Source organism: Ascaphus truei, chromosome 3 (genome assembly GCF_040206685.1).
Source record: "Ascaphus truei isolate aAscTru1 chromosome 3, aAscTru1.hap1, whole genome shotgun sequence".
Classification (NCBI taxonomy): Eukaryota; Metazoa; Chordata; class Amphibia; order Anura; family Ascaphidae; genus Ascaphus; species Ascaphus truei.
The window spans coordinates 152,990,937-153,009,783 of NC_134485.1; the positions used below are offsets into that span (position 1 = coordinate 152,990,937).

The 18,847-nt window shown below is 47.3% G+C and overlaps 1 protein-coding gene across 5 annotated transcripts in view; it reads left to right on the forward strand.

Moving 5' to 3' along the window:
* Positions 1-18,847, forward strand: part of LOC142489240 (X-linked retinitis pigmentosa GTPase regulator-like) — a 154,618-nt gene that overhangs the window by 552 nt on the left and 135,219 nt on the right. For all 5 annotated transcript variants that reach the window (XR_012799825.1, XM_075589671.1, XM_075589670.1 and 2 more), the window contains exons 1-3: positions 1-1,581; positions 2,712-2,836; positions 14,539-14,718. The exon at positions 1-1,581 is cut by the window's left edge. Coding sequence is in view for 4 of the 5 variants with exons in the window: in XM_075589671.1 (XP_075445786.1) it covers positions 1,224-1,581; positions 2,712-2,836; positions 14,539-14,718 (663 nt within the window). In the remaining variant the exon portion in view is untranslated. The remainder of the gene's footprint in view (positions 1,582-2,711; positions 2,837-14,538; positions 14,719-18,847) is intronic.

An 18,847-nucleotide genomic window follows, 5' to 3' on the forward strand; every position in this document is an offset into this window, starting at 1 on the left:
CAGGCGATTTAGTGCTTGATTCCATTTCTACGTTATGTTACTTGATTTGAATCATTCCAATGGTATTGTGATCAGCTGTGGAAAGTGAACAGTATTCCCTTGATTTGAAGACTTTTCCAACATTCATCTTTAATATATTAAAGCTGCAGTTCAAGTTGCCGTTTAAAAAAAAAAAAAATACATTCAATATGTGCATCAATACAATCTGCATACTGACAAGTGATTAGCTAAGTTGCCAATCGATCCGTTCTCCTGTGATCAATCGGCAATGATTAGGCTCAGGGGTTCTTTAAATCACTGTTAGTGCTGCAGAAGAGGACCAAAGATGCAAAGTTCTGTGTGGAAGATCATGTGACCAGGCAGGCACTAGATACAATTGGTGCACTGCTAGAGAGATGGCAAAAGGGGTGTTCCAGAGCCTGTCTCAGAAGAGGAAGGGAATGGGACTTTGTAAATGGTTACTATAGAAACAAAAATGCTTGTTACATTAGACAACATTCAAATTTTCTTTAAAAATGTGTGTGTTTTTGAAGTGAAACTTCTTTAGTGGCACCTCGTCAATTTTGATGGAACAAAACTCCTTCATGGAGACGAAAATGTGAAACGTAAATGACGTCACGCTCCTAACAGCCGCCGCTCCCCCCACACACCCGCTGTCACCGCCGGCGCTGCCCCTAACAGCCGCCGCTCCCCCCACGCGCCCGCTGACATATGCAGCGCTTGTGCAGTAGTGATGGTGCCCCGGACACCACGCAGGCGCAGAAGCGTCTGGCATCGCTCAGTTCTCCGGCACGCATGCGCAGTGGCTTCTGGAGCTCGGCAGTGCGTCGCGAATGGGCAGCAGAGGAGAAGAGGACACGGAGCGCAGACCACCCACCCACACCCCCTGTGTCACACACCCTGTCACACACACACACACACTGTCACACACACACTGTCACTCCCAAACACACACATATTCACATACTGCCACACACACACACACACACACGTTGCTGACAACACACAAAGAAGTTTCACTTACTATGCGCGTGCACAGCACACACAGCTTTTAAAAAAATATATAAATGCTACAGTTCTTTCTCTTAGTACAGAACTTATTTATTTAAAAAAAAAAACACATGTAGGATATTGCTTGAATTGCAACTTTAATATACTGTCTAGGATAGTTCTGCAGTTTAAAGGCTGAACTTAAGCAATCTTTCACAGGGTTAAATGTTACCATGTTGCCTCGTAAAGATCATATTCAACAATATCCATTTAGAATGTTTATCTATAAAATATATCGTAGCACGAGAATGAATGTGTTTTATGCCTCAAAAACTTACATACCACAGTGTTATAGAATTGTAGAATTATGCAGAAATTTTCATTTTCAACAAAAAAAAATATCTTTACCACTGTCTTTTGTTTGTTTTCTTTCAGAAAAAGAGGTGTATACGTTTGGCCTTGGTCAGTTTGGCCAGCTAGGACATGGGACATTTATTTTTGAAACTCAATTACCCAAAGTAGTAGAGACTCTGAAGAAGCATAAAATCCAATGTGTTGCTTGTGGGGAAAACCACACATCGGTAATTACAGGTGGGAAAATAATATATGCTCAGCACGGTAGATGTCATCTACTTCTTGATTTGTTCTATTTTGTTTTTGTAAATGAGATGTACTTTATTGGTTCAACATTACTATATCGGCAATAAAGAAATGCAGGACCATTCAAGATCACAGTTGAAGGACCAAAGCCTGTGTTTGTCACAGGGAATAGAAAATAAAAATATCACTTGTGAGCACATTCACATGTCTCAGACAGGTCTGCAACCCTGCTTTTCACCATTTATCTTAGCATACAATGCTTCCACTTCAGCCAGGTATTCTGGGAAATGACATGCAAATAAGCACACTGTGTCACCTTTTGCTTCTAATCCATTTTAGCATGGACCTTCATAAGCTGCCTTATTGCACATATTTTCAGCACAGCCTGGGTTAAAGAAGTGCATAGTCAGTAAACCTACTCACAGCTGTCTCAACCTTTTGTGTCTCTTCAGTGTGAGGCTAGTTATACTGACTTTACAATATAAAGCTGGGATAAGTTCAACCACACATTACATACGTTATGATGGCTAAAAAAAAGTAACAAAAACCCTCCACAGTACAGTCTATAGCAAATACAAAAATCACGAGGGAATAGTAATTCAGACCTGACTTTTATTGCCCTACTTCAGTAGGCGGTTATACCCGTATCCCTGTCTATAAATATACAGCCATCTTTTCAGCCTCATTGCTAGCTGGAAAATCGCAGCACTAGCCTCTTGCTCTTCGGCACCTTATTATTTGCTGGATAACTAATACTTAGCAATCTGGCTTCACCTCATTCTGTTTTCTGCCTTCGACGTTGTAAATTCTGAGTTATTTTTTGCTTGACGCATATTCCTTTTAACTTCTTCAACATGGAGAGATACAAACTCACAGATGTGTGTTTGTGAATAGTAAGGATAGATAGGTAAAATTCGTAATGGATGTGTGCATTTCTATTAAAAAAATTACTACTCTAATATATTTAGCTGTTATGCTGGAGGGAAAAATATTGATGTGCAAAGAAGTTTACATTGATGCTGATGTAATATTTAATTAAAAAGAATTAACTTTGTACAGAACTTAGGACTCCTATATTGTCACTGACATTTTGAAATAAGTAATTTTATTTTGTATTGCAGACAGTGGCCTTCTGTATACCTTTGGAGATGGACGACATGGCAAACTGGGATTAGGGGAAGAGAATTTCACCAATCAATTTGTACCTACGTTGTGTTCTAATTTTGTGAAATTTACAGTTCAATCGGTAAATATTTCTTCTTTCAACCTCATGCACTTTTTTTGGAATATATTCTGTGCTATTTAATAAAAGCAACAGAAATTATTAGAAAAAATGTTTACATTCTGACAGTGATTGTCATTTTTGATTTGGTTTTTCAAGGCTTTAAGTTGTACATCTGTGATTTACAACCTTTTAAGAACTCCTAAATCGTTTCAAAACTGTAACTCTCTAAATATCCTATGTATCAAAAAATAATATTGCTCTAGTAGAATTTTACTTGTAGAAAATAAGGGGTCTATTCCTATATCATTATATACATTCTATAACAAGGAACTTTCAAAAGAACTATTCATCCCAAGGGCAGTACAAATGACAGGGGGATATCCCTTAAGGTTGGAGGAAAGGAGATTTCACCAGCAACAAAGGAAAGGGTTCTTTACAGTAAGGGCTTTTAAAATGTGGAATTCATTACCCATGGAGACTGTGGTGGCAGATGCAATAGATTTGTTAAAAAAAGGTTGGACATCTTTTTAGAAAGGAAAGGTATACAGGAATATATCAAATAAGTAAAAATGGGAAGGATTTTGATCCAAGGAGAAATCTGATTGCCAATATTTGGAGTCAGGAAGGAATTTATTTTTCCCTTTATGAGATATTGGATGATATTTCACTGGGATTTTTTTTGTTGGCCTTCCTCTGGATCAATATACTGCAAGTACGGATATAAGATAAAGTATCTGTCGTCTAAATTTAGCATACCGGTAGGTTGAACTTAATGGACGCATGTCTTTTTTTCAACCTCAAGCCTATGTAACAAGCCAAGTAGTGATTCATAAATTAAGTAGCTTACCAGCAATTAAAAAAACGCCTGGGAAATGTTCGTTTAGGCATAAGTAAACTCAATAAAATGCACACAAAAAAAAGTGATCAGTGCCGTCTGCTGCTTTAATTAAAAAGCTGTTACACATACACAATAGTGCAACAGTTGAAACATTAGCGTTAAATGGAGTATTTTGGTCCCATAGCATCTATATTGCTACCTAGTCGTATTCTTCCTTTAACCATTTGGGGGTCCTTTAGACGTAGCTACTACGTCATGGGGCCTGGCACTCCGGGGGCCCCATGACATAGTAGCTACGTCCTAACCTTCCAGCTCATCTTCCTAGAAGAGTTCGCATTCTGCGCTCCCCAGTATCTATCAGTAATTGGAACAGAAGGAGGAGGAGTCCTTCGATTCCGTCATCAATGATGGACAGCGATTACGTGACCGCGAGTGCCGGAGGGGCTGTTGCACTCCGGTACTGTGGCATTCAAATGGTTAATAGTGCCCAATCCTGTACAGTAAGTACATTTTAGATGCATTTGACAACCAGTCAACAACCAGTGCATATGGAAGCGATACATTCTTGTATCTGAAAATAGTTATTGACTTTACATTCTGCAATTTGTCTCAGCATATGCAGACCATTCTTAAATACCCGAAAAGGCACAGCCTGCTTTTTGCCTAATCGGTTTGTTTTTGTGCTCATATACTGTGCCTGGTACTTACCATTTTGTTGTTTGACTTTAGGAATGTGACTGTTGTGTTTATTTTATTATTTTTATCTAGTCACTTTTTCATTAGATCTATAGGGCACATTTATATATTCACATATAAATCTTTCGAATGATTTATTGTGGAAATTTGCAGATTGGGCTGATAAATCACAAAATCATATTTGACTCCTGCGCCTCAACCACTAGAAGGCTTTTTGAATGGCTCATTTTGACACCAAGGATGAGATTCACTAAGCTCTAATATGGGGGTTATTGCGCATTGACTCCTCCTAGCCTGGCATTCAAGTCAATGGCACTAATGCAGGATCGCAATGCTATACCCCCTATCCGAGCTTGGTGAATCCCAGTGTACCGTAATATCCTAATTCAGGAAGGTCTGAAGCAGCCAATTGTATTTTGTCTAAAGCCCTCTCCCGCCTTAAACCTTTCTCACTGACTGTCCCACACCTCTGGAATGCCCTTCCCCTCAATATCTAACTAGCCACCTTTAACACACCTCCTTATTGAATGAAGCATATGAGTAGCTCTGTGGCTGATACTTTACACCTCATACATCGACCTTGACCCCTTGCAGACGCACTTACTAAAACACCTTCCTACTGTCTCTGTACGCTCTACCTACCAACCAATTGGATTGAAAGCTCTTTGGGGCAGGGACTCCTTTTGTGTCACTTTTATGTCTGATGCACTTCTTCCCACTATGTGTTATTTGTATTATTTGTTATTTATATGATTGTCACGTGTATTACTGCTGTGAAGCGCTATGAACATTAATGGTGCTATATAAATAACGACATACATGCATCCTGTAATTAGGACGCAAACTGCCCTTGACTTAAATAATGATTTTACAATTGGCTGCTTTTGGACCGTACATATATTAAGGCCCCAAAAGGTTAGTAGATGGACTTAACTGTAGAAACTGGTTGCTACTTTAAGACTTTGATATGAATGATAATCCACTAAGTAGCACTGTTACTTCAGTTTGCCAGATTAGGAGGGGGATAATAGTTGGTAAATCATTGCACTCTATCCCCCTCTCTCATGCTCTCCCCCCTCTCTTGTGTTCTCCCCCCCATACCTACCCTCACCCCACACCTATTTCCTTCCCCCCCACTCTTGCGCTCTCCCACCCTCCAACTCTTGCGCTCTTCCACCCCCCCCCCCCCACTCTTGCGCTCTTCCACCCTGTAGCGATGGAGAGGGGGGTGGGCCCAGTAATAAAGGGATTACATCCCACAGGGCCACCCCCACCATCGTATGGGAGGAGAGGGGTTAACTGTTATAATTTTTAATGGTGTTTTTATTCCCCTGCCTCAATGCAAACGGTGTCTCCCCTGGTTATATGTATTTTTCCCCTTACAGTGTGTGCACCCAACACATACACTGGGATCAGGTCGGGAGGGAAAGGGTGAATTGCATTAACATGTTTATGGCCCTTTGTTCCCCTTCCCGCCTTTTTATCCCCATTTGCAGCCCATCCCATAGGCTGTCATTGGAGCTCCATGCAAGTCAATGGAGATTTCTGTGGTTTTGGCCTAGTATCAGAAAAGACCAGCAGTTGGCGCCCGAGAGAACAAGTGGAACGCCGCCATTGAAATGCATGGAGTAATGTATTTCAATGGGGATTCCTAGAGTCCGACCTCCAAGAACGAGCTGGCAGCCGGCCAAACCGCAAACCCCGAAAGCGGATACAATTTCACTAAAGAAGCTTTGATCACTCAATTGGCGTGGGAACTTGGTCACGGCCAAGTTCAATCATATTAAAATTGTATCTCTGGTCCTAGGGCAGCTAGCGGGTTAATTCTTTTTGCCCTTGCTCAGGGGGACCCCCTTACTCAACCCCAACAGGGTCCGACGGGCAATGGCCACGGGAAAGGGTCGCGGCCACTATGAGGGTCACCCCATTGACCGCAACGGCGGAGAAAAGCCGCGTGGCTTTAAAACACTAAGTCAGAAAGTGTAAAAAGGGAAAACCCCTATCTCCGATTCTGTAAGGACTAGAGGGTTGGGATTTGGCCACCATGTAGTCACTGCTCCGGCATGATTGCATGGCAATTTCCAGCCCTCTGATCAACAGAACGGAGTATGGGTAACTGTTTAAAATGTGATTCTGCCATTGACTTCAATGGCGGAGAAATGCAACTTCTGTAAATGTGCATTTAACGTGATATATTGTTATGTCCGGTTCGTTTGGTCGTAGAGAGCTGAAACTTGGCCACCATGGAGAGTCCCCTCCGGCATGAGGGTCTGGCAATTTCTAGCCCGCTCGGCCCAGCCGAGATTTCCGTGGTTTTGGCCTAGTATCAGAAAAGACCAGCAGGTGGCTCCCGAGAGGACAAGCGGAACGCCGCCATTGAAATGCATGGAGTAATGTATTTCAATGGGGATTCCTCGAGTCCGACCTTGTGAGGATTCTGGAGCCACGCCGTTCACGGCGTGTCTCTCACTTACCTGCTGCTCCGTCTGGGTTCCCCGTGGCCCGCATGGACTCCGGAGGCAAGCAGTTGATCTCCATTGCTAAGCGCGCGCGCGCACATCTTCCTCTCTCTTCTGCCCTCGGATCAGGGCGTGGGGCCGCGCACGCAGCCACGGGCGCTGCTACACGGAGGCGCGGCCACACAGAGGCGCAACCGCCTCTTAAAGGTACAGCTACCCAAAATATTGCCGCAATCAAATGCAGGCAGATAACTGCCCTTTATGGCTCATCTCCTGGGACTCATGATGGACCTATCCCTGCTGAAGCTGGCTCCTTCCACACACCCCTTTATTGCTGCAATACTATTGGACCCTCTCTCCTTTATATGCCTGGCAGAGTCACTGGCTCTTTGGCTGAGCATAGAACCAGTTGTTCTTACCACTCTCTGCCTCCCTAGTTCTATTTTGCAGACTTCCTCGTGAACCGAACCGGCTTCCCCTACGTCTTCCTGTACCTCTGGCATCCCGAACTCGGCACACGGCTACACGACTCTCCGCACCTCTGGCATCCCGATCCTGGCTTACGGTAAACGACAACGTCCCTCTCTCTAACCCTGGACTTGGCAAACGGCACTCTCTACCAACCGTACCTCTCCTGCCCCGATCCGGAATCCCAGACCAATCTACTTTCAAGACGTGTCCTCGTGGCTGTGGGTGGCGTTCCAACCTTCCCACCTCAGCACCGCGGTCCCGTCTCGTTTGTGGTGAGCACATCCTTACATTATGCTCAGCCCAACAAACATGGACCCCGCTGAGGTGGAGCGGACTTTAAATGCCCATACTGCTCTTTTTACCAGATTAGAGACTTATCTGGACCAATCCGATAGACGGATGGATACTTTACAGCAAAGCGTCCACGCTCTTACTCTTCAAGTCCCAACCCTCACTCGGCAATCTCCACTCGTGGCACCCTCTTTACAGGCTAATCCTTTTTCGATACCTCCGTTCACTCCGGAACCACGTATTCCACCACCCAAACACTATGCGGGGGATCCCCAAGGATGCCGGGGTTTCATTAACCAATGTCTCGTCCAATTTCGTCTCTCTCCCTCTCGCTTTGTGTCTTCTGTCTCCAGGGTTGGCTACATCTACTCCCTTCTCACCGACCAGGCACTGGCATGGGCCTCTCCCATCTGGGAACAACAGGGTGCGCTTACACAGGACATCGATCTCTTCGTCGTGGAATTCCGAAGAGTTTTTGATACCCCAGCACGGAAGTTAACGGCAGCTTCTGCTCTCCACCACATAAACCAGGGAGACCGTTCGGTTGCTGTGTATGCCGTGGAGTTCCGCACTCTTGCTGCTGAGACGGGTTGGAACGATGAAGCTCTATCTTCTGCGTTCTGGCAAGGACTGTCGGAGACCCTAAAGGACGAGCTCGCCGCACGAGATCGCCCTACTAACCTAGAGGAGTTAATCGCTCTGGCTATTCGTGTGGATCAACGCCTACTGGAACGAAAATACGAACGTTCTCATTACCGTTTACGGGTTCCAAGAACTCTTGCACCCTCCTTCGTGGCTTCGTTACCTTCTTCCAGGGACATTCCTGAACCTATGCAGTTGGGGGGCAACAGACTATCTTCTGCTGAGAAGTTACGTAGGCGCACGGCCGGACTTTGCATGTACTGTGGCAATTCCACTCACGCTTTACCCCAGTGTCCCCACAGACTGGGAAACGCCAGCTCCCAGTGAGATCCGGGAGAGTTTCATTGGGAATACTGACACCTTCTCCCATCGTCCAAAACGTCCTTCCCACCAGGATAGTCTTGCCTATAATGCTGTCTGGAGAGGGGTTTCATACCCGGGCACGGGCGTTTATTGATTCCGGTTCTGCAGGTAATTTCATTGATGAAACTTTTGCTAGACAGAACAATATTCCTTTTGTCAACAAGAAGACGCCTGTAGGTCTGGAGGCCATTGATGGTCGACCTCTCAAGCCGGCATTTATCACGCTTCAGACGGTACCTCTTCTACTGCAGTTCGTTGACGTCCATACGGAGATCATTACTCTCGATGTAATCCACACGCCCTCTGCTGAGTTGATTTTGGGTCTTCCTTGGCTTCAACTTCATAATCCTCGCATCGACTGGACGGATCGGGAACCGGTTCAGTGGGCTCCTTCTTGTGCCAATACATGTACCAGGGTTTTCCAGAGGATTGGGGGAGTGTCTACCATATCCGAGAAGATCAACTCCTTACCTTCAGTGTACTGGGATTTCCGTGACGTATTTGACAAGGCACGTTCTGAGGTACTACCGCCGCACCGTCCTTTTGATTGTCCCATTGACTTACTTCCTGGCGCACCTCTTTCCAGGGGAAGATCCTATCCTCTCTCTCTCCCAGAGACAAAGGCCATGAACACTTACATTTCCGAGAACTTGGAGAGGGGTTTCATCAGAAAATCTTCCTCCCCGGTCGGAGCAGAAGGACGGTTCTCTCCGTCCATGCATAGACTATCGGGGTTTGAACAATATCACACGCAAAAATCGCTACCCTCTGCCTTTTATTCCGGAACTATTCGACCGCCTCCAGGGAGCAACAATCTTTTCTAAACTGGATCTAAGAGGTGCCTACAATTTAGTAAGGATACGAGAGGGGGACGAGTGGAAGACTGCTTTTAACACCCATGACGGCCACTACGAATATCTTGTTATGCCTTTCGGTTTGTGCAACGCACCAGCAGTTTTCCAGGATTTTGTCAACGAGATCTTTCGGGACATTCTCAACACGTTTCTTATTGTTTATTTAGATGACATCCTCATTTTTTCTAAGTCCGTTCAAGATCACATTAAACACGTTCAACAAGTACTATTACGTCTTCGGGAGAATCATCTTTTTGCGAAATTGGAGAAATGTCAGTTCCACCTCAAATCTGTGGCGTTCTTGGGCTACGTTATCTCGGATTCCGGTTTCAAGATGGATCCGGAGAAACTTAAAGCTATTTTGGATTGGCCTCTTCCGACCACTCCCAAAGCCGTGCAACGCTTTTTAGGTTTTGCAAATTATTATCGACGTTTCATCCGCAATTTTTCTGATACCGTATCCCCCATAACTGCCCTCACTAAGAAGGGTGCAGATCCTTCTTCATGGTCGGAGACCGCCATAGGGGCGTTTGACAGCCTCAAGAAGGCTTTTGTGTCTGCTCCCATCCTCACCCACCCAGATCCTGGACTCCCGTTTACCTTGGAGGTAGATGCTTCGGACATTGGGGCTGGGGCTGTTCTGTCCCAGAGAACATCTCCGTTAGCCAGACTGCATCCATGTGCTTTTTTTTCTAAGAAATTTTCATCCGCTGAACGGAATTATGATGTCGGAAATAGGGAGCTTTTGGCGATCAAATTGGCTTTAGAGGAGTGGAGACATTTCTTAGAGGGTACTGAGGTTTGGTGAGGAGAGATGGAGCACTACAGGAAAAAACTGCTAGAGAGTGTGTTCCCAATAAAAAGGTTTATTGGATCAGAGCATAGCACACAAAAAATGAGCCCTGGGGCCCCCACCAACGCGTTTCGAGCTTGCGCTCTTTCTCAAATGCAACTTGAGAAAGAGCGCTAGCTCGAAACGCGTTGGTGGGGGCCCCAGGGCTCATTTTTTTTGTGTGCTATGCTCTGATCCAATAAACCTTTTTATTGGGAACACACTCTCTAGCAGTTTTTTCCTGTAGTGCTCCATCTCTCCTCACCAAACCTCTGAATATCCTGGAGAACAGGCAGCACACGTCCATGGAAGAAAAGACCCACAGAAGACCCATCAAACAGTGAGTGATTTGCTCCTTTTACACCACAGTAATCCTATTCAATGTATGAGACTGGACACAAGCAAGTGTGAGTATTCATCAATCAAGGGATGTTGCTCTTCCAACTTATTGATGCAATGGAAGTGGTGTGATGCTTTAAAGGGTTATTAATCGTGGGACACTTCAAGGATTTGGAATTATGTCTTCATATACATTATCCAGCAAATGGTCAGGTCTGTGTTAGAGCACTATACAGTGTTGTTTACTCTTAGAGGGTACTGAGACACCCATTACCATTCTTACGGACCATAAGAACCTCTTTTACCTGGAGGGGGCACATCGTTTGAATGCTCGACAAGCCCGCTGGGCTTTGTTTTTTTCACGATTTAATTTTCTCATTTCCTTCATTCCTGGCTCCAAGAATCTAAAGGCGGACGCCCTATCTCGACAGTTCCTTGCAGATGACAGGTCCGAGGAGCAGCTTGAGTCTATTATCCCCTCTAGTTGTATCCTGTCTGCTAACTCCTTTGATGTCATGAGCAAGATTCAATCTGAACAGTCACAGACTCCTGGGGGACTCAAGGTTCCGGAGGGAAGACTCTACACGGCACCTCAACAACGCAAGAAGGTTCTCGAGTGGTGTCATTCGTCCAAATCGGCAGGACACCCAGGGATACGGAAGACCAACGACCTGGTTCAACGTACCTTCTGGTGGCCAGAGAGGGCTAAAGACGTGGAAGAGTTTGTCAAAGCATGTAGCATTTGCGCTCGTAACCAGGTACCTCGTGTCAGACCTGCTGGGCTACTTCTTCCGTTACCCATTCCAGACCGTCTCTGGAGTCATATCTCTATGGACTTCATTGTGGAACTTCCAGAGTCCAAAGGGAAGAATACGATTTTGGTGGTCATCGATCGTTTTTCCAAACAAACGCACCTTGTTCCTTTGAGGGGTCTTCCAAATTCCCCCAGGCTGGCAGATGTGTTTATCCAGGAGATTTTTCGTCTTCACGGAGTACCTTCTACCATTGTCTCTGACCGGGGCTCGCAATTCGTGTCAAGATTTTGGCGTGCCTTTTCTAAAAGATTGGGGATTTCTCTTCAGTTCTCCTCAGGATACCATCCACAGACCAATGGGCAAACGGAGAGGGTCAATCAAAACTTGGAACAATATCTCCGATGTTTTATAACTGATACACAGGAGGACTGGGTGGATCTGCTTCCTTGGGCTGAGTTTGCTCTGAACTCTCTCCGCAATGACTCTACCCAAGAATCTCCGTTCTTTATAAATTATGGATTTCATCCTTCCCGGTTACACTTCTCTTCGCTATCTTCAGGGGTACCAGCAGTGGACAAGCACGTCTCCCGCCTGAAGGTTTTGTGGTCTAAGATACAGGAGAACTTGAAGGTAGCTACAGGGAGACAGAAACTCCAAGCAGATCGCCTTCGACGCCAAGTGCCGGAGTTCGTCCCAGGCGACAGGGTGTGGCTTTCATCTAGGAATATCCGACTGAAGGTTCCCACCATGAAGCTTGCTCCCAAGTTCCTCGGTCCCTTTCCCGTGGTCAGGAGGATTAACCCTGTGGCTTACGAGCTACGCCTTCCACCTTCTATGAAGATTCCGTCGGTCTTTCATGTGTCATTACTTAAACCAGTGTTTCGCAGCCCTCGCTTTTCCAAGAATAATTCTTCTCCACGTCCGATTATGATTTCGGGTCAACAGGAGTACGAGGTCCAGTTTGTCCTGGATTCAAGAATTTCCAGAGGAGGAGTACAATACCTGGTCCACTGGAGGGGGTTCGGACCAGAGGAACGTTCTTGGATTCCTCACCGGGATCTTCACGCACCTCGGCTTCTACAGGCTTTTCATCATAAAAACCCTTCCAAGCCTTATCATGGTCGCCCGGAGGTCGCCCCTGAAGGGGGGGGTACTGTGAGGATTCTGGAGCCACGCCGTTCACGGCGTGTCTCTCACTTACCTGCTGCTCCGTCTGGGTTCCCCGTGGCCCGCATGGACTCCGGAGGCAAGCAGTTGATCTCCATTGCTAAGCGCGCGCGCGCACGTCTTCCTCTCTCTTCTGCCCTCGGATCAGGGCGTGGGGCCGCGCACGCAGCCATGGGTGCTGCTACACGGAGGCGCGGCCACACAGAGGCGCAACCGCCTCTTAAAGGTACAGCTACCCAAAATATTGCCGCAATCAAATGCAGGCAGATAACTGCCCTTTATGGCTCATCTCCTGGGACTCATGATGGACCTATCCCTGCTGTAGCTGGCTCCTTCCACACACCCCTTTATTGCTGCAATACTATTGGACCCTCTCTCCTTTATATGCCTGGCAGAGTCACTGGCTCTTTGGCTGAGCATAGAACCAGTTGTTCTTACCACTCTCTGCCTCCCTAGTTCTATTTTGCAGACTTCCTCGTGAACCGAACCGGCTTCCCCTACGTCTTCCTGTACCTCTGGCATCCCGAACTCGGCACACGGCTACACGACTCTCCGCACCTCTGGCATCCCGATCCTGGCTTACGGTAAACGACAACGTCCCTCTCTCTAACCCTGGACTTGGCAAACGGCACTCTCTACAAACCGTACCTCTCCTGCCCCGATCCGGAATCCCAGACCAATCTACTTTCAAGACGTGTCCTCGTGGCTGTGGGTGGCGTTCCAACCTTCCCACCTCAGCACCGCGGTCCCGTCTCGTTTGTGGTGAGCACATCCTTACAGACCTCCAGGAACGAGCTGGCAGCCAGCCAAACCGCAAACCCCGAAATCGGATACAATTTCACTAAAGAAGCTTTGATCACTCTTGCGCTCTCTCCCACCCCCCCACTCTTGCGCTCTCTCACACCCCCCCACTCTTGCGCTATCCCACACCCCCACTCTTGCGCTATCCCACACCCCCACTCTTGCGCTCTTCCCCCTCTCCCCCCCACTCTAGCGCTCTTCCCCCTCTCCCCCCCCCCACTCTTGCGCTCTTCCCCCCCACTCTTGCGCTCTTCGCCCTCTCCCCCCCCACTCTTGCGCTCTTCCCCTTCTCCCCCCCCAACTCTTCCCCCTCTCCTCCCCCCCACTCTTGCGCTCTTCCCCCTCACCCCCCCCCCACTGTTGCGCTCTTCCCCCTCTCCCCCCCCCACTCTTGCGCTCTTCCCCCTTTCCTCCACTCTTGCGCTCTTCCCCCTCTCCTCCACTCTTGCGCTCTTCCCTCTCTCCCCCCCACTCTTGCGCTCTTCCCTCTCTCCCCCCCACTCTTGCGCTCTTCCTCCTCGCCCCCCACTCTTGCGCTCTTCCCCCTCACCCCCCACTCTTGCGCTCTTCCCCCTCTCTCCCCCCACTCTTGCTCTCTTCCCCCTCTCCCCCCCCACTCTTGCTCTCTTCCCCCTCTCCCCCCCCACTCTTGCGCTCTTCCCCCTCACCCCCCCCCACTCTTGCGCTCTTCCCCCTCTCCCCCCCCCCACTCTTGTGCTCTTCCCCTTATCCCCCCCTCCCCCTGCACTCCACTACAGACCACCAATCGCGGCTGTAGTCTCTGCACGCGCCTCCATACCATCAGGCGCGCGTGCAGAAGGAAAGTCTGGGGCTGTAGCCTTACTGCAAGTGCCTTTGAACATGATTGCAACGTCTGTGTTATTTTCTTAACACATTCATTATTTTTTGTCAGAATTTTCTGTTAAAGGGGCGAATAACATCTGCGAACTCTGTTTATGCATAACAATACATTGTCTATTTAAATAGTGCCATTGGTTGACGGGTATGATCAGTCTTAGTTTTTTGTAAATAAAATACATTTCCAGTGGAAAAATTATATATATTAAGAAAAATACCTTTTTTTCTTTGTCCAATCTCTGGAAATTCTTCTCCCCCTCCCCCCCCTTCTAAATAACTTACAATGATATATATGGTTGACTTTTTTCTTCATGTTTGTGTTGGGAAATGTCATTTGCATAATGTTTTCTATTTCAGGTTGCCTGTGGTGGTTGTCACATGCTAGTCTTTGCAACACCAAGGCCTAAAGAATCTGAAGTCATCATGCGGGATGACCTAAAGGAGAATTATTTGACTTTTAATCCCCATGAAGTTGGTGAGATCTCGTCAGCATCGTTACAGAGAACCCAGTCAGCGCGCCTGAGACGGAGAGAGAGGGTAAGTTGTTGACTCTTGAAATGCTGTGTTTTTTCTTGTAGGAAACATGGACAGCCTTGATCACTAAATCATATTTAGGGAAAACATGTTGTAGATGGATAGGGCATTGTAAGTTAAACACCGCACTCGATTGTTTCTTTTAGTGTACATTCATTGTCCGTAAGAGACATTATTTAGAACACATGGGATCCAGCAAATTGGGTTGAGCAAAGGTGTATAAGAATTGTAAGGCAAAATAAAGTCATAAAGAGGATGCGATCGACTAGTAGAATGCTGATTTAGATAAATCGGTATACAAAAGAGCTAAAGTCAAGCATGTCAAAAAGCAAGTTATGTAAAGAAGGTCAAATATAATAACAAGAAAATCATAGCAGCATCCAACGTTTTGGTGCATACAAGCATCTTCATCAGGATATGTATGCACCGATATGTTGGATGCTGCTATGATTTTGTTAAGTCATCAAATTGACTATAATTTTACAGTACCTTCTTTACTTTTAGTTCCTTTTTGGTGTGTTTGACTTCAACTCTTGTAGAACACACAGGATCATAGTTACTTATTAGTGCTATTTTATAAGACACTTCAGGATCCATTCAAGTAAATGGGCTGTAAGGCCTTGCCCCCGCTGCCTGCTACAGCATCCGCTGTGGCGGACGCTACGCTCACGAGAGCCCTCCCCGCAATGGCGCCGGGCCCGCTGCGAGGGGGGGGCCGCAGCGCTCGCGCGAGAGCTACTCCTGCTCTCAATAGAATTGAGAGCAAGAACTCGCGTCGAGCGGCTAGGCACGCCCCCCGGCGGTTCAGCCAATGAGGGCGAACCTGCCGGGTGACGTCATGGCCGCGCCCCCGTCACTCCTCCGCCACGCCCCCCCCCCCCCCCCCGGTCTCTGCTCCTGCAGTGAGCTGCAGACCGGGGAATCGCCGGAACGCGCAGCCAAAAGCGCGGGCGAACATTAGAGCACCGTGACCGGGGCCTTAGCCTAAGGTGTGTTAGGGCCCAAAGAGATCTCATAGCACCGTTTAGACTGCGCTTATAGTGCCGGCTACAGCTACGGCTACGCATGACGTCTCCGTAGCCCAAGCGAAAGTTGTAATTTGAGTTTGGGAGACGTCTCTTGCTACAAGGGGAGTGACGGAAGGAAGAGGGAGGGGGACAAGAGCAAGGGGTAAGGCTGAAATGGAGAGGAGTTGTAATTTCTGTTTGTATGCTGAATTTACTTTACTTTTACTTTAAATTATGGGAGAATTTACTATTTTAAAGTTGTTCATATAGTGTGTTTCACTTGACAGACACACAAAAACACACACAAACAGGGCCACCAACAGAAATCATGGGGCCCAGGACAAATGAAAGGAGCAGGGCCCCCGCCCCCCCAACCCATAGCGTACCTACCACGGAATAGAAAGTTTTAGCGCGCAACTTTTACTTAAATCAAAATACACACCCAAGCCCCTAATACATATACAAATATACCTCAACCCCCCAATACATATACAAATATACCCCAACCACCCCAATACATCTAAAAAATTACCCCAACCACCCCAATACATATAAAAATCAGACTTACCTTTGGGGTGATCTCAGGTCAGGACGGTGGCTGCAGGGGGGGTGAGGGGGGCGGTGGAGCGGTTGCTTGGGCCTGGCGGCTAGGTGCTGTGGGGGGCGGTGGCCCGGGGCTGGCGGGACTGCAGGGGGCCCGGCGGCAGGTCACAGCAGTTGTTGCCGGCCCTGTCCCGCTGCAGGCTCCTGTCTGTCCCACGTTGGCTGCTCACGCACGCGCTAGGCCTCCCTCTCACGCGGGAAACTTAGCCCAGCTGACTTCCGGCTGTTATTTTATCCACAAGCCTGCGAAAACAATCTTGATATTACGATATTCAATCTGTGCGTTTGACTGCACATGGTTGATTTGTGTGGTTTTTATGTACTGTATTTGGGGGTGTAGGGATCAAATTATTATGATTAACTGCCTTTTGAAATTACTGTACTCTACTCTATGTAATTTCTTTGAACTGCTGCACAACTAATCCTTCATCCCTCCCCTACGCACACACAAACTCTTATCAACAGACACCTCCACAGAGTCAGGAGAAGGGGAGTAAACCCCGGAACTGATGCTGCAAAAGTCACATATACAGGCTGAATGGGTATAACCCTCAATCCATTTGAAAAGGAAGAAGGGGCAACTCACTATTGAAAAAAATATATTATAAAGTCTTAAACGGATAATATAGTAAGACTCACCCTGGGTGGGGGGCCAGTATGCAGGATGAAGCAAGGTACAAGAAATGAATGTCACGGTAGCTTGTGACAGGCTGCAATTTACACCAAAACTATATATAAATATATATATACCTGAGTTTGAACTGGGACGAGACTTAGATATGATAAAATGTAATTTATTCCTTGATAAAGGTGAACACAACAGATATGTACAAATAACAGGCAAAATATAGACACTTACTTAAAATGGAAATGATGAAGCAGTCATATCTGGACTGGCAGTTCATACAGCACTCTTCATAGTCATCAAGACACCAAAGACATGAAAAGACCTCTGGCAGGAAGACAGTGCATAGCGTTTCTCAGCAATCAAGATGAACAGCACTCAAATCCTAGACATTAGGGCGCCTCTTGGGGCCATCTGCTATCTTGGTGGACAAAGGAATTTCCTCTAAGTCTTTGTCCATACCTTAGAATACAGTATTAAGCATAAAACATAAACGTATTAAAATATCCAGTTCCGTTGGGTCTAGAAGGTCCAAACTTCCCAGTTTTCATTGCCAGAACTGGGACACCATATGATCCAAAAAGCGACTTGCTACGACCTGTGGAGCCGGAGTTACACAAATGCACATTAAATCATTTTTCATTTTAATACAAAAATCTCCGCTAACAGAAATCTCAGCTTTTCACTAAATCCCCATTGAAAACAACGGGCTCCGCCGCCATGAGTTTCAATGGAGCAACTCAGCCGTTGTAGTCAATGGGGTTTCATACCATAGACTTTCAATGGGGAACCGCCGCTCTCCCTCTCGGACGCCATCTGCTGGTCTTCTCAGGAACCGGACTTCACAGCAAGATTCACCATTAAAAAGCATTGAGCCCTCATGGCGGCTTATGGAAACCTGCAAAATGGTGCCTGAAAAGGCGGGAAAACTTCACAAAGAGCTATAATCATTAAAGGACTATTAACCCTTGTGCTCCCGGATGGATTCTAGTGTGTGTGTGATGCAGACACTGATTAACAATAAACCAGGGGGGAACAGGGAATATACATTTTCAGGTTATGACAAGGGTTAAATCACACGTCTGGGCCCCAGCCCAGTTAACCCCTTGTCTCCCTGGTGAGGTTAGAGAGTGGCCAATTGGGGTGTAACCCCTTTAATCCCGGGCTAAATCCTCTCCATCGTCACACCTCCCCTGCTCAATGGGGCCTGGTGCCCCAGTCGCCTCCCCCAGGCCCTGGGGTACCACTGGCGCACTTGACGCACTCAATAAGTCCTGAGGGATTGGCCTGGCAACATTGTCCCCCGGCATTGTCCAGTACATTGTCCTGGCCACAGTGGATTGTAAAGTCCAGATCTTGGGGAGCAGGGCTCCACCTTGGCTGCCGGGCATTCTCCTTTGCCTCCCTCTGCCCCCCACCCAGTGCCTTGGGAACCAAGTCCATGGTGAAGGGGCCCCGGTGCAGTCCAGGCTGCACACTGCCCAGAGACTGGCATGTCTCTGCATCTGCAGGAGACCAGCTATCCAGCACAGACCGTCGCTTTCCTGTCAACCAAGTCTGGGAAAGGGCTATGTCACTATTCTGTAGGGACCCTACCTGCCCTGGCTCTGTGCCACCCTGTAGCTGCTCTGCTATACTCCTGACTATTCTCGCTGGCTGCCTACCTACCCACAGCCTCTCCTTTGGGAACCCAGGGGGTTCTGTCAGAGGGGTCACTCCTGGCCAGTCAGAACAAGGGACCTTCTGCCTACCTAGCCCATCCCTAGCTTCTGCCAGCTGCCTAACACCCCACTGACCTATCTCCCCCTGCTCCACGGTGCCTCCCTGCCTAGCCTCCCCTAGGCCCAGCACCTCAGCCTGCTGCTTACCTCCCTGCAGCCCACCTGCACTCCTCTCC